Genomic DNA, 13,964 nt, shown 5'->3' with positions numbered 1-13,964 from the left:
TTTACAGTCTAGTATCTTTCTTTTTAGAAATAGATGAAATCTTATAATAAACCCCTTATTTTTACAAACTGTACAGAAGGCTGGAAGCAACTTCAGCTAGTTCCACAATGGCTTGTTTGAAGAAGACATGAATTCAAGTTTGCAAAGTTAGCATAAGTTTAATGTGGATGTGGGTGGCACTTGATGCTCTAGTGCAGCTTTGTGGACTGCTCAGTGTCATGTAAAGCTTGTCCCTGGATGTGGGGCACAGGTAGGAGCACCTTGAAAGAGGGAGGAGCACTGATAGCATCTTTCCCAGTACTGTCCCTTCATCACAGAAGTGATTCAGAGGTAGTGAACATTCCAAGGAAAACACAGTAGTTAGTGCTGTTTATAAACACTGATAAAATACAGCTCCACAGTTAGTTTAAAATATGTGAGTGGTTGTAGAGTACCAGCGGCTCACTTTTTCCCATACCCTCTCCAGTTCTCATTACGTTCATTCTTGTTGGAAGTTGGTGGCTGGGTCTTATGAAATAGAACTCCTTCCTTCCAGGACTGTACTTCTTCCAGTTACGGTTACTGCAGCAGCAGGTCCTTTGCTTGTAGTCTTACCTGAGGTCAGTGATACACTAGAACTGAAGTTTTTGGCAGCCCTAACAGGCCACCTTAAATTCATCAGCCTCCTGTGGAGCTAGAATTTGATGCAGGGCTGGCTACACTGTCCTGCAAGGGCAGAGTGGTTTCAGAGAAGCAAACTGCTTACCCACTGACCTCTGTAATACTGCACCTGAGCTCATGGGTGACTAACTGACAGGCATACCAAGAAAAGAAAAAAAACAAGTCAAGAAGAGGTAATATGTACAAGCTGTCATTAAGTAAGTTCTCCTGTATGGCTAGCCCAAGTTAAAGCAAGTTTGACATGTAAGTTGAGTGGACAAACTTTGCCACTCAGCCATTTTTAAAAAGTTCTTGAAATTCATAAGTTAGGAATGGTCAGAGTTGAACTAAGTCATGTCTGAGAATGGACCAAAGTAGTCCAGGCTCCTGTGGTAGGATGGAGGGATGCTTGGTCTAACTCTTTGATCAAGTCTGTAGGAGGACACCAGTCTCAATTTCCATCTGCTGCTCTGTTTGCTGCATCTTTTACTGCCCACATCTTGAATAGCGGTGAAGAGCATGAGTCACCTTGAGTGTGGTCTTGTTCTGAAGCACCAAGTCCTGTTTCTGAACCTGTTCAGGGTGGGTGTTGTCCGTATTTCATTTCTTCTCTGTACTTTTGGGAGGGGTTATTATTCCTCCTGTTGACACGGGTGATAACTGACCTGGGGCAGTAGATGCTACTCCACTGTTAACTTCTTCCTGTGTATTGGGGGAGGAGGAAGACAGTTAATACCTGTGACAAGTTCTACTTTTTTGTTTCACTAGTATTCAGCAGCGCTTCCTCATGCTGCTAGTACAATTCAAGTACTCCAGATTTAGGTTACTGAGTAAAAAACCAAGGTGACGTTACACAACAAAGTAAAGATTATTACCTTTCTTTTAAACACTTCACCAGTACTTCTAATCCAAGTCTTTGCTTATGGCCTGTGAGTGTTACGGTACGACACAAATTTATAGCGTTGTCAAGCAGGAGCCAGAAACAAAAGGTTAGGCACCACTGACCACACTGGTTGAGGCAGGCCAGGCCAGGTGCGAGCAGGAAGGTGTTTGGCCACCCTTTGCTGCCTCGGGAGAAGGGGTGTGTAATGCACACTCAACTGCCTGAACTGCAAGTCCACAAACCACCTACCAGCATGTCCAGGTAATTTGTGTGTGTTTGGATATTATGTCGCTCTTCTACTGCGACCTTCTTAAAGTTCTTCAGCTTCACAGGGATTTTCTTTGCCACGCTCACAAAGGGAACCATCCATTCTACACACTCTGAAATGCTGTCCCAGTCTAAGCCTAGAGGGTAGAACACAGTGATATATTTAGAAATCATGAAGGAGTTGCACAGTGTTCCAATATGGTCAGAAATTTAAAAACAACAATAAATAATACTGCAGATGAAAATTCAGAAGCATCCTCCCCTCTGGCCATGAGGGTTCCTGTTGCTTACCAGGGGAGGCTGAAGTGACTTTTTCAGCTTGAACACAAGATTTTGGGTCACACTATACAAACAACACTATTGTCACAGTCCTTTATGGTACCTCAGGCAACACACAAGTGCTGAGCTTAAAGTGATTTTTTTTTTCCCCCACTTTGTAAGGGACAGGCTGGTAGGAATTAGCACAGAGGTTAACTGAATGCTACTGACAGACAAGGATGACTGCTTGATAACTACATTTTAGGAGAAAAAGTAGCCAAATAATATATAGCTAACAATCCCCAAAACAACTGGAAGTCATAGAGCAGTATTAGCCCAAAAGCAAGAAGGATAAATCTGCTTCGTTTCCTCAGTGAAGACTATGCTTCTGGAAGTGTTCCCTTCTTTTTTGAGTCTTTGTAACATCTGAAATAGTGGTAGGAAGGAAGTGAAATTGCAGGGGGGGGGAACCCACAGAACAGAACAAACTATTAGTGTCCGTGTAGTTTTTGCTCTTTGGAAGCCTGGTAAGCCAATACACTCTCAGCAGCCTTAGGCGTGTAACAGCTTCCAGAATTCCCTGCCTAACAAGACCAAGCTTTACAAAGGCTTACCTGAAGCTTTCTTAACAACTTCAATTGAGGTATAGTGACAGAGCGCTGCAGCAGCTAGTGTTCTATACTGGAAGTCCAAAGAATTCACATCCAGAATACACAGGTCTAAGAGCTGAGGAAATAAAGAGTGGAGGAAATAAGAGTTACAAATTTTAACAAGATGATACTTTAGTATAATCCTGTCTCAGAAACTGCTGTGCATACAGCAGTCCTCCTACAGTCTACACTCCATAACGTGGCTGAGCTTTTTAGCTTAAATTGCAGGCATCTAATTTATTTTTGGCACCAATTGCAGTTAAAGTGGGTCTTACAGCATTATGATGCAAACCAATTTGCACTTTTACCAGTAACATGCAAGACACACTGCTTGCACAGATTTAAGTACACCTTTAAACTCTTAGCAGAGCTCCAGGAAGGTTTTTTCTTAAATTAAAATGTTACCTAGCAGCTCAGTGACTTAGACCAGTCTACTCTTCAGTAAGCCTCTCTGAGGCTGGACACAACACATGCCCATAAAAATTGAACCACAGCTGTTTCAAAATAGTCAAAACACTGGTCAGACTGCCTTCTAGGCAACTACACAGAAACACTGTTACAGACAATACAGGTAAAAAACAGTTAACTGTCCATAGCATCTTAAATTATCCACCCTCCTCTCGGAGCTGTTGCCACTGTTTACAGAACCCTGTAGTGTACAGTGATTAAAAAAACAAGATGGATTTTTATTTTTCCAGTGTACAGAAAAGTCTTAAAATATGTGAGAGCAGGGAGACAACAAGTGTTTCTTGTCAGGTGCTTGTCCTCAAAACTGAGTACGAAGTTCTCTGGCAGAGTCAAACTTGCACATTCCTTAACAAAGTAACAAGTGAGGTGAAACAAGGAAAAGCATTCTTTAATGGCTTTTGGGGTGTAATGTTCAGTTGTGCTTGGAATCACTCCAAAAAGCATTTTCCGATACAGTTTCCTACCTACCTGTGCTATCTGAATGAATTTTTCCTGAGAATACTGAGGTAGCAGCACTTTCGGAACATCCTTCAGAGCATCCACTTGAAGATAGAGGTTCAGCCAAGAGACGATTGTCACTGGACAGAGTTCCCATTTTAAAGCCTGCAAATATTAAACAGTTAAACACCTTAAGCCACGCAAGGATAGTTTTGTGCTCTGATCTCTTTTCCCATACCTCCCCTTCTGAGTTTGCTCAGCTTATTGCACAGATCCTCAAAAGACACTACAGGTTATGTACAATTTTCAGTACAAATACTCATTTTAGATTGCATTCTCAGTACTTTTTCAACAGGCTGTATTACAATCAGCACAAACATGTATCCCTATACCTGTGCAGTTGGATCTTACGTATCTTCCCCATTCAGAAGCTGGGAAATTAGGGTATTTCCCCAAGCCTTCAGGCTAGCTGCCTGAACCTGCAGCTCATATCTATTAAGGAAGAATAAATGTATAAGGAGTTCTGTGATGGTAAAGATGGATCCTTTCCAACACAAGGAGCATTGAGTAGTGTCAGTTCTTTGCCTGGCTGTCCTAGAGGCCCCTGTTCCTGGACAGCAAAGGACCCTGGCAAGTGCAGTACATCATTACAGCGACAGCCTTCCAGTCTGCCCCGTGGCTGGCTGTACCTGTTAAGAGCCTTTACTCTCATACAAGAATGAGAAACCCATCCTTTTCTAACAGGCCGGGATTTCACCCCAGCCAGGGGCTTTAGAGGTCCACTGCACATACAGTGAAGGTTTCATTATTTTGCAGAAACAGGGACATACTAAACACGTTCCTTTTCTAAGCAAACAAGTGACATCAAAATACAAGGCTCAGATGGATGGTCTTTTAACCAGCACTCACAAATACAGCAAAGTTATTACCTTTAACATAATAAGTTCCATTCTTACAATATCATCTTCACTGCAAGCACCATCAGTGACGTAAGCAAATTCCTGTATTTTAGGAGCGTAGATTTCCTTTAAGGGGGGGGGGGGGAAGAGTGAAGATTAGAGTGCCTTACAATTCTAAGAAAGCTTGAGAAGATACTGGCAAATATTCTTCAGTCCATATTGAAATATTAACATTTCTTACGCTAGAACAGTGTTTTTCTCGTTACATGAAGTGACTTGAAACTTACAGGCTGAGGAGATACTAAAAACAAGTAGCTTATATGTTATCATCTGTTGTAAAACACAATAGCTTTATTGCAACTCTTAGCTTTTGGGGAAATAAATGCTGACCAAGCAATCAGAACACCCTTTCATTTATACTGCTTTCTACTCAGCCATTCCATTTGATATAAAAACATACACCATCCTAATTATCGTACAGCACACTGCTGTGTTAGAAATGGCTTGCTGATACAGGTTACGTGCAATGTCAGTGCTGATGTAGTCACATAGATTTAAAAAAAAAAAAAAAAAGCTAGAAAAAGATGAGAGGAAATCCCACAGCCACTGTAGCTGGCAAAATCCATGGTGCAGAGATGGTTAACAAAGAAATTTGCCAACCCAGTCATGCCAGCTGGGGCCACGTATAGCTAGGTGTGTTAGTAAAAGAGAACTTGCCAGGAGAGCTGCTTCTCTACCAGCTGGCTCCACGGCCTGATGCCCCACGCACTTCTTTAGGATAGACAACTGCTTGTAGCGCACTACCTTGGCTTTAGGAACAACAGCTAGATCAGGCGGTTTCCAAGTATAAAAACTTAATATCCCAAACTTTCCTCTCAGCCTAGCCTACCATGCACTATACAAAAATATGCTCTTGGCTCATAGATGTAGTGCACAATGTAGTGTATTGCCATCACTGCACTTTAAAAGAAAACAACTCCACTAAATGGATTTGTAGGGATATCAGCCTGATGTACAGGCAGTTTGAGACTTAGGCTTGGTTTTGTTCAAGTCCCACGCTCATTCCCGAGATTGTTTGCCAACTGCTGTATATTTGGAAAAAGACAAAACAAAACAGAACTACTCCTAGCACATTTGCATACCTTTTAAGTTCATGTGGTCTCCTTCCCTGCTGCTGAGGAAAGGGAGGACAAAGACTACACTCCAATAGATTGACATATGCACAACTGAAGGAAGAGAAAAAAATTTCCCCTTCTGACCTTCAGTGTTGTACGTACACCACCAAGTTCAAAAGATTCAGACAGAAGAAATAAATATGTTATCACTGTCTTTTTAGTTATTCAAAACTTAATATCCTCCTCCGTGTAACAGAGCTTCTTACCTCAAGTTTGGAGGCAATGAATAATGAGGTAATTCCTATGAGCTGAAGCATGCTCTTGTTAATGTTCTTCTGTGTCAACATGAATCTATCAAAAAAGTCTTGAGCTAGGTAGAACGTTTCCCTGTGGAGTGCATACACCTCACATACCTACAACCGGAAAAAAAACCACAATTCAGTTTTCTGTTATAAAACCCTTGTGTACACACATTGGAGCATTCAAGCTTTAATAGTTAAACACAGTGTGCACAATTTTATCTTTTGCACACACAAACTATCACATACCTAGGTGTGTTAGGAAGTAGTGGTTAGTATGGGACTGGAAAAAGTATTTCCCGTGCTCCCACCTAAACATGGATTGTCTATGATGCACTAACATACTTCCAAAGTATACTTTTTCCAATCTGAATAACATCCAGTTTTCCTAAAAATGAGTACAAACAATTTTCCACTGAAAGAAGAAAGCCTCATTGAGGGGAAAAAAAACCCAAACAGCAAAAAAACCCCACTAATTTGCTTGATTAAGAATACTCTGGGCTCAAACCTCAAGTTGAAGTCACTGAGCATATCCTCCCTGTATTCCTAGTAGGTCTGTCCCAGGGCAGAACCACTAAAAAACTTGAAGTCTTTGGCTCTGCAGCAAATAAGCCTGGAAGCTCCTGCTCGAGGGGGCTCTGCTGGCAAGCCAGGAGTGCTGGCTGCAGCCCCTCAGGCACACTGACAGCCTCACTAAGCAGGAACAAAACTGCCAGAACAGCCATCTGCTCCATACAGTTGTGGGTTTCCCTGGCAGAGAGAACTAAAAGTACTTGCATTGTATCAAAGTGGTTCAAATGCCAGTTCAACAAAAAAGGAAAGGAGACTGCCCAGGCCTGGAGATCTTATGCAGGGGCCTACTTTTTCCTCTAATCTCTAACCGAATTTGGGTGGCTCTACTACAACTCCAGCTTATCTACAACTCTGTATCCCTTCCACAACCAGACACTAGTTAGATATCCATAAATTACTTATAATCTACATACAGTCAATAGGAAAGAATATTCAAGAAATAGATCCCAAGTCCAAGCTTCCTGCCCTGCTTCATTATTTCACTTGGATACAAAGTCAGAATAAAATCTCACTACTCCTAGCTATTTCCTAAGATAAAGTTGAAAGCCCATTTGCGAATTAAAACCCTTCCTGACCATCAAAAATGCAACTGGTTGGCAGTAACACCACAGCTCATTCTTTTAGACCTGATCTGATATTTGCCAATTGATGTGCTACTCTGACATTATTAACTACTGCTCCAAACAAGATTCAGAACTAAAAACATACAGACCAGGCCCACCCATGAATAAACGGCACAATCTCTATAAAAGTGTATTGCCCAAACATAACAATGCTTGGTCACATTAAATAGCATCTCAGTTACGATGTTACAGAAGACAACGTTAGGAGCTATTGGAGAACTCTCAAAGTTCCTGGGATTTTAACCCACTGTGGCATATAGAACCACTGAGCTGGACAACAACAAGGCCCTTGTTAACATTTTTGATTGGAAATTGGATGATTTCCTAAGAGTTCAAGATTTTCAAAAAATGGCAACAAAACGCAATTTAATGGTGGTATGTAAATTACACATTAGAGGAAGTAGTGAAGTTCACAACTGGAATAGTTTTTATATTCAGACCATATTTAAAAAAAAAAAAACAACCAAACCAAAAACCAACCACCTTTTCTTTCCCTTGAAATCCCTGCTGTTAGCACTGTTCCACCAAGAGTGCCATGGTAACATCTGCTTCCTTGGAGTACTTGATATGGAATTGGTAAACCTGCAAGATCCCTTCTGCTGATGGGCAAGGATGGCATAAGTCAAACGTTGCTTTTGGCAGTGGTGATTGAATATGCTCAATATAGAGTTCTGGGAAACGCCTCCAGAACATAGCTCTCTATTTACAACACTAATACTCCTTTGCATAGGCTGCCAAGATCAAGAGCTTCCATTTTGTTTGACAAGTGGAATAGTCTGAAGTAAAGCAATTAGACTGGAACATGGATATGATTTATTTGTAATCCTTTTCAAATAAGAACCTGTCTATATCAAGAACCTTCAGATGTCAGCCACTAATGCGCTACTTTCTTCTGCTCTCTTCATAGGATAGAAATAAAAATTCACTAATAAGTCAGAAAATAGTGTCAGGGGCTGACATCTAAGAGCTCTTGATGTAGACAGGGCCAGGGTGATAACTCAGGTCCTCAATACAGATGCAGTTGTCTCATGGCTTAGATACAGTCTAAGATGTAAAGTTAGAGCTCCATAATTAATCCGTCTATAGCAATTTCAATACAAGTGTCTCAAAACTAGATTTCTCCCCTTCCCAGGAAGTAGCGTGGCAAGAGCAAAAATTAAGTACTATTGTTTGCTGCCCTCCGTGGAAGGTTCAGCGTCTCCTGCCAGGGAAGACCCGAATGTAGCTCACCAAGAGGATCAAAAGCAGTAACTTGTAATCCTTTTGTTGCAAACTAGTTTTGGCATTTATCATTACCATACATTTTGCTATTAGATCTTTATGTAAAAGCTGTGCTTTTATCTACCTACTTCACAGGCATAACACATGGCAAAATAACTAAAAGAACACACCTCTAAGAGCCAGTCTAACAGTATTGATCTCATGTGAGGTTGCAAACTAGAATGTAGTGACGTGAAATGTTTGCAATGAGCGTATCTGTTCTCCTTCTTCAGGATGTTGAGCCAGACATCTTTGGAATTTCCCCAGCTACGGAATAAAGTTACACAAAGCATTATTAAGTATATATATACCTTCACAAAAGGAGTATAAAAACATTATTTATTGTTTACAGATATTCAGGAACAAAAAGAAAAATTCCACGTACTAAAAGATCCTTATGGTAATTAGAAAATTGCAGGTATACTTTGAACATTTTACATCACCACAACAGCAGCTTGCCAAGATCATCAGCAAGTCCAGTTCTATAGAACAGCCAATAAAACTGAACGTGTGCATCCCAAGTTGCACATACAACTAGAGTTTCCTATTTTGCCTAGTTAGGTGGCTGTCCAGAAAGCAAGATAAAAACCAAACCCTCCCCATAAAAAAAGAAAAAAAACCCACCCCACTCCTCAAGAAACACAAAACATACACCAAGCTGTCCGCTTTGAGAAAAACATTTACAGATGGTGTTTAAAAGTCACTCTTCCATCCCTTCCTTTTGTAGCCTACCTTAAGGCTCAGAAACAGGCTACTGTGAGAAAAACTGAGTTCTTGTTTATTGTTAACATAATTTATTAGCACTGAAGTCTACTTGGGAAGAAGATGCCTATATCATTAATATGGCTTGGGTTTAATTTGTAATTATTGTTATTATCAATTGATGTGTTTTTTTCCTTAGATGTACTTCTCATCCTACAGTTACTAAGAGGGACAGCATGTTAATCAACACAATGCTGATTTCCTACTGACATTTTTGGAGTTATACATTTACCTTTCCCCAAGCAGAAGCAGAGAGAGATTAAACAGACCTGATCACTGGCATCGCCTACAAATTCTAACCCAGATCAGTTCCATTTTGCTGCCATCATAAGTTAAAAGCTGGAGAGATACTTGCTTGTTTAATGCACAAGTCTCCCCACTTAAGTGGACAGGCATCAAGAAAACTCCTATTATGATCTTCCTACAGCAGTTAGGAAAGCATGAAGAAGGCAGGAGAGCGTAAATGATCCTCTTATCAGCCAACTGGAAAGGATGGAGCTCAGATTTACCAGATGCCTATTGACAAGAGGTGAACATCAAAGATTAAACTCCTTCATGGAATTCTGTATCTGAACATATCTTTGGGATCCAGCAGTTTCCAACAACTTGCTAAAGGAGTGCATGAGATTCCCTCATTTACCATCTTTTTTTTTTTTAAATTATTTTTTAAAAACTGCTTTGCACTAAGCTTTCCAACACATACAAAAAAGTGATTTGCTAGGTATAGAGAAGAGCATACTGTTCTTTAAAGCACAGTTCAGCAGGCTTAGGAGTAATACTGAGAGAAGAGCAGTTGACTTTAAAACTTGGTGAAAGAGACTGTAAGAGACCTATTGCTTTGCACTGAGGCAAAACATCGCCATGCAGCATCTTCCAATTCTGACCAAGTTTTGGCCAGAACAAATAAAAATATGGTGTATCTAGAGAGGTTCTCTTAAAGTAATGCTTCATGTTCTGCTTCTCTTCTCATTCACCTCAGTAGTTTTCCCTCATGCATTGCAGTAAATTTAACAGCTCTTTCACTGAACACCAGGCTGATACAAACAGCAACCAGGGTACTCATCTAACACACCTGAATGGCTAAGAAATTCAAAAATTGAAAAATCCGATTTAGTCAGCTAATCTATCCCTCTGCAGAAGGGAAACTTTCTAGAACCGTGACTGTACCAAGCATACTGCATTGCATTAGTAAGCTACGTGCACAGCAATATTGCCACAAGTTTATTTGCATATTTGTACATTTTTAAGTTCTTAAAAGAAAACTTTGCTTAGTATTTTTTGGTCACTCAGTTCCAATAGCACTGAAAGAAGTTTAGTTTAGCCATTATACACCTCAACCACTTAGAGTCTCCAGTGTTAAGTTATAAAAGGACAGCTCTGAAAGGTGAAAATTATCTGTCCAGTGCGTTTATAAGATCGGGGCGGGGGGACACGGACCCACAACAGAATTTCCATCTTTTTTTTGGACGTCGAATTGTTTGTGGGATAAGGAGACAAGGAGAGGTATGGGTTGAATACTGCCCATTATTATACAAACACAATATAACAACAGATTTTACGACAGTAGTTCAGCATATTTGATAAAACATCAACAACTGCTGCATCTGGTAAACTTACTTGAGTTCTGGCAAAGGTGATGGATTTATGAAGAGATTTCTGAACCTGTATTTTTTGAATTGTGAGAAGTCAGTGGTTACTGATTCTTTGTGAGGCGTTTCAATAATTATGCAAGGCGAGATGCCTCCTGTTATCGTGGGCGGCCAACAACTCTGCAACATAAACAAGGTATCTTTTAAACGCTGATTTTACTATGTGAGCAAGAGAGGCGAGAAGTAGATTACAGTAACAACAACAATATATGTAATATATGTTAGTCTTTTTGGACCTCAGCATTGATTCAAGTACTGAAACCAAGAAAGACAGAGAGATTACATGCCAACAAAGCCTTTTGTAGTCAAGATGGAACATGTATAAACAAATTTGATACATTTGGGAAACTCAGCTTTGAGGAAGACAATTGTCTTTAGTTTATGAACCCACAAGTAACCTATCCATTGCTTGAGCTGTTCAGTTACAGTACATAAGGCAAAGGTACTCATTGCTATTAAAACACAGGACATTAGGTTGCTGGTCCTATCTACTTATCTACTTAGAGGGAAAAGAAAGGAGAGGGTGGAGGTTCTACTGACTCTCAGTGGAAATTCAGCAACTTGTTATCTTCCAGTTAAGCACCCCAGAGAGAAGCCACCCATCTCAGCTCCAGAGCTAGATACCCACTGAGCAAGCAGCAGCTGTGAACTATCTCTCAGCTTGCCAATGCCCATATGGGATGCAATGACTCAAAAGGAGAAGAGTGCAAAGTTATTCATGCAGAAAGCTTCATAGAAGGAATTCTAGATTACTTCAGTTGACTCTGCAACTTGTTTCACTAATATGTATTTGGTTGTACATAACCAATACAAGTAAGGAGGTATCAAATGCATGGAGCACATGCAACACTGTAATGGCTGACAGCCTTCAAAATGGTGACATGGAACTTTAATTATGCTCTGTGGAGTTAGGAGGGATCCCATTCACAAAGAATGGCAACACCTGCCCCTGAACACAGAAACTTTTCCTATATAGCTGTTTTGCAAGGTAAACTACATATGATTTCCTTAGTATATCTAAACCTATTTATAGCCAGACTAAAGTATCCTACAAGCGAAGTTACATATTCCAGCAGAACTGAGCTTAACAGCACACAGCTATGAGAAAAGGGAGATCCTGCTCCTTCTTCTCTCCTGTGATCCTCACTGCCCAAGTCCCACCCCTTCCTTCTTCTGTCAGCTTTGATGCTTGTCAGACCCTCCGCTGGGTTGATTCAACTCACTAACCTGGCAGAACATTAACTTATTTTGTAGTGTCAAATTAGCAAGTTGAACCTGCATACTGCTTCATTTGAAGAGAACCAAAAATGGAGCAAGGCAAGGGATAGAGTGCATGGCCAGCTATCAAGGACGGAAAGACAGGGGAGCAGGATTTCCCCCTTTCAGCAAAGCTAAGTTGTGACACGCAGTTTCACCCCAAGTACAGCCGACATACACAGCATTTTTCTCTACACAAAGTTTGCGAAGACAACTTCACAATCAGAAGACTTTTGCTTCACCATAGCTGCTAGTCTCATTTGCTTTACAAACAGAATAACTGCAAACAAGATTGTTTGCAAGAGAAAGTTACATTATTTTACTAATGCACTTTAAAATAAACAACTGTAAAGCCCCTCACTTGGTTTAGGAGTAGCCTATGTTAGTTAAAACAGAGTTCTAAATTGATTTGAATAATCAAAAGGACTGTTTAATGAAAGTAAAGAGGGCCTGCATGGTTATGAGTCTTCTTAAATAAATGGCCATGAAACCACACCTTAAGTTAAAACAAGTGCAATGATCTTGTTTAGACTTGCCTCTAGGCCTTACCTGCTCTGCATATGGAATTATTCTGAAATATCTGGTTTTATTCTCATTTTTACACCTAACCTTACTCTGCAGTTGTTTCCACATTGAAGGACCCTTTATCTGCCACAAAGCCATGCGTAAAAAAGTGAAAACATATAAAAAGATGCTAAGGTGCTGAGCTCCCATAGTTTTTAATATCTGAAAGTAGAAACTTCCCCTATTCAATACTTTCTAGTGTGGAATGCACAACTTCACATCCACCAACATAAACTAGATGGACTCCCTCACCTAGTTTGAACCGGTGTTCAGGATTGAATTACCTTAATCTCATATTGATGTTTTTTAGCAATTTTTCCATCTTCTCTCTTCTTAATCTCCTGCTGAGAAGAGAGACCCACATCAATACACTGACAATGACCAGCACACCCACCTCTAAAGGTAAAGTAAACTATTGCTACTCCTGCCCCACTTTCTAACTCAGCAGAGTAAAGATTCTCCCATCCAAATGCACTGGAGAACTTTCAGTATTATTAAGCTTTTCAAGTTGCCCAAATTGGTCACCTCTGCTGTTCTCCTTTTTCTGGTCTGGAGATGTTCTGGTGCCTGCAGTTCTTGTGGAGACTCTTCTTGACATGACAGTGGCTGCTGCTGCTTGGCTTGCAAACGGCTACTGCAAAGAGCAAAAAGACATTAGACGTTAGGAGAGCAGATATTAGATGAATACAGATAAGCTTGGTGTATGACAATGCTAACAGCCTACCTGCGTCTTGACATCTTCTTTGGGTTGTAAGATCTCTACCTGGATCAAAGGAATAACATAAGCTCAGTTAATGTATCCTCAAGAAGTTAGGACTGAGTTCTGTACTTTGCATCATAAGACGCATCACAAAGAGCAGCATGGTTTACACAACTGAAACAGAAGGGCACAAGTATTTTACTGGTGTGAGGAACTCCTGCGCAGAGGACATCTGTGGTATATAATCACACGCAGCTCCACGTCCTGCTGGGGGTTACACTGCTGAAGTGGGTTACACGGGGATGCCCATGTATGCCAGCGGTCAGTTTGGCTCAGGCTAGCTGGGGTCATACAGCCCGGGGGGTGGAAACTGTAAAGGGACATTTCTCATGCAAGAGGATGTGGGGGGGGTCCCTGGGGCTGTGACCCCCCCCACTCCCTCTACACCCTGCATACTACAGCCACCAGGCACCCACACAAACACACGTTTTGCCGGTGGAGCGGCTCCCTCCGGGGCGATTTCGCCGCCGGCCCCCCACACCTGCCGGGATGGGCCGTGCCGAGCTGAGTCGTGCCGTGCCGGGCCGCCCGCGCTCCCGCCGCGCCGGTTCCGCGCCAATTTGCAGAGAGCGGGGAGGCGGCGGCCTGCGCTGCGCCGCG

At 41.3% G+C, this 13,964-nt stretch overlaps 1 protein-coding gene across 2 annotated transcripts; it reads right to left on the bottom strand.

Moving 5' to 3' along the window:
• Nucleotides 1-10: 10 nt before the first annotated feature.
• CCNE2 (cyclin E2) lies at nucleotides 11-13,361 on the bottom strand. 2 transcript variants are annotated; one of them, XM_050892932.1, is made up of 11 exons: nucleotides 13,329-13,361; nucleotides 13,130-13,238; nucleotides 12,889-12,948; nucleotides 10,752-10,903; nucleotides 8,504-8,639; nucleotides 5,884-6,030; nucleotides 4,533-4,628; nucleotides 3,634-3,768; nucleotides 2,662-2,773; nucleotides 1,772-1,926; nucleotides 11-1,341 (listed from the first exon to the last, which is right to left on the bottom strand). In XM_050892932.1, the coding sequence occupies exons 1-11, from the start codon at nucleotides 13,340-13,342 to the stop codon at nucleotides 1,240-1,242; spliced, it is 1,218 nt and encodes a 405-aa protein (XP_050748889.1). In that variant the 5' UTR covers nucleotides 13,343-13,361; the 3' UTR covers nucleotides 11-1,239. The 2 variants fall into 2 exon arrangements, with proteins under 2 accessions (XP_050748889.1, XP_050748890.1); XM_050892933.1 differs by having other exon boundaries at nucleotides 12,889-12,945.
• Nucleotides 13,362-13,964: the final 603 nt, after the last annotated feature.

The sequence above is a fragment of the Gymnogyps californianus genome, chromosome 2 (assembly GCF_018139145.2).
Source record: "Gymnogyps californianus isolate 813 chromosome 2, ASM1813914v2, whole genome shotgun sequence".
Lineage (NCBI taxonomy): Eukaryota > Metazoa > Chordata > Aves > Accipitriformes > Cathartidae > Gymnogyps > Gymnogyps californianus.
The sequence above is the reverse complement of the archived record's forward strand: the minus strand, read 5'-3'. Positions and strand labels throughout refer to the sequence as shown.

What these genes read in the sequence shown, in the direction of transcription:
- CCNE2 (XM_050892932.1), bottom strand. An exon ending in TCATTGCCTCCAAACTTGAG is followed by an intron (nt 4,629 to 5,883) that starts GTAAGAAGCTCT and finishes CCCCCCTTAAAG; the next exon opens with GAAATCTACGCTCCTAAAAT. An exon ending in AATTCATTCAGATAGCACAG is followed by an intron (nt 2,774 to 3,633) that starts GTAGGTAGGAAA and finishes TTATTTCCTCAG; the next exon opens with CTCTTAGACCTGTGTATTCT.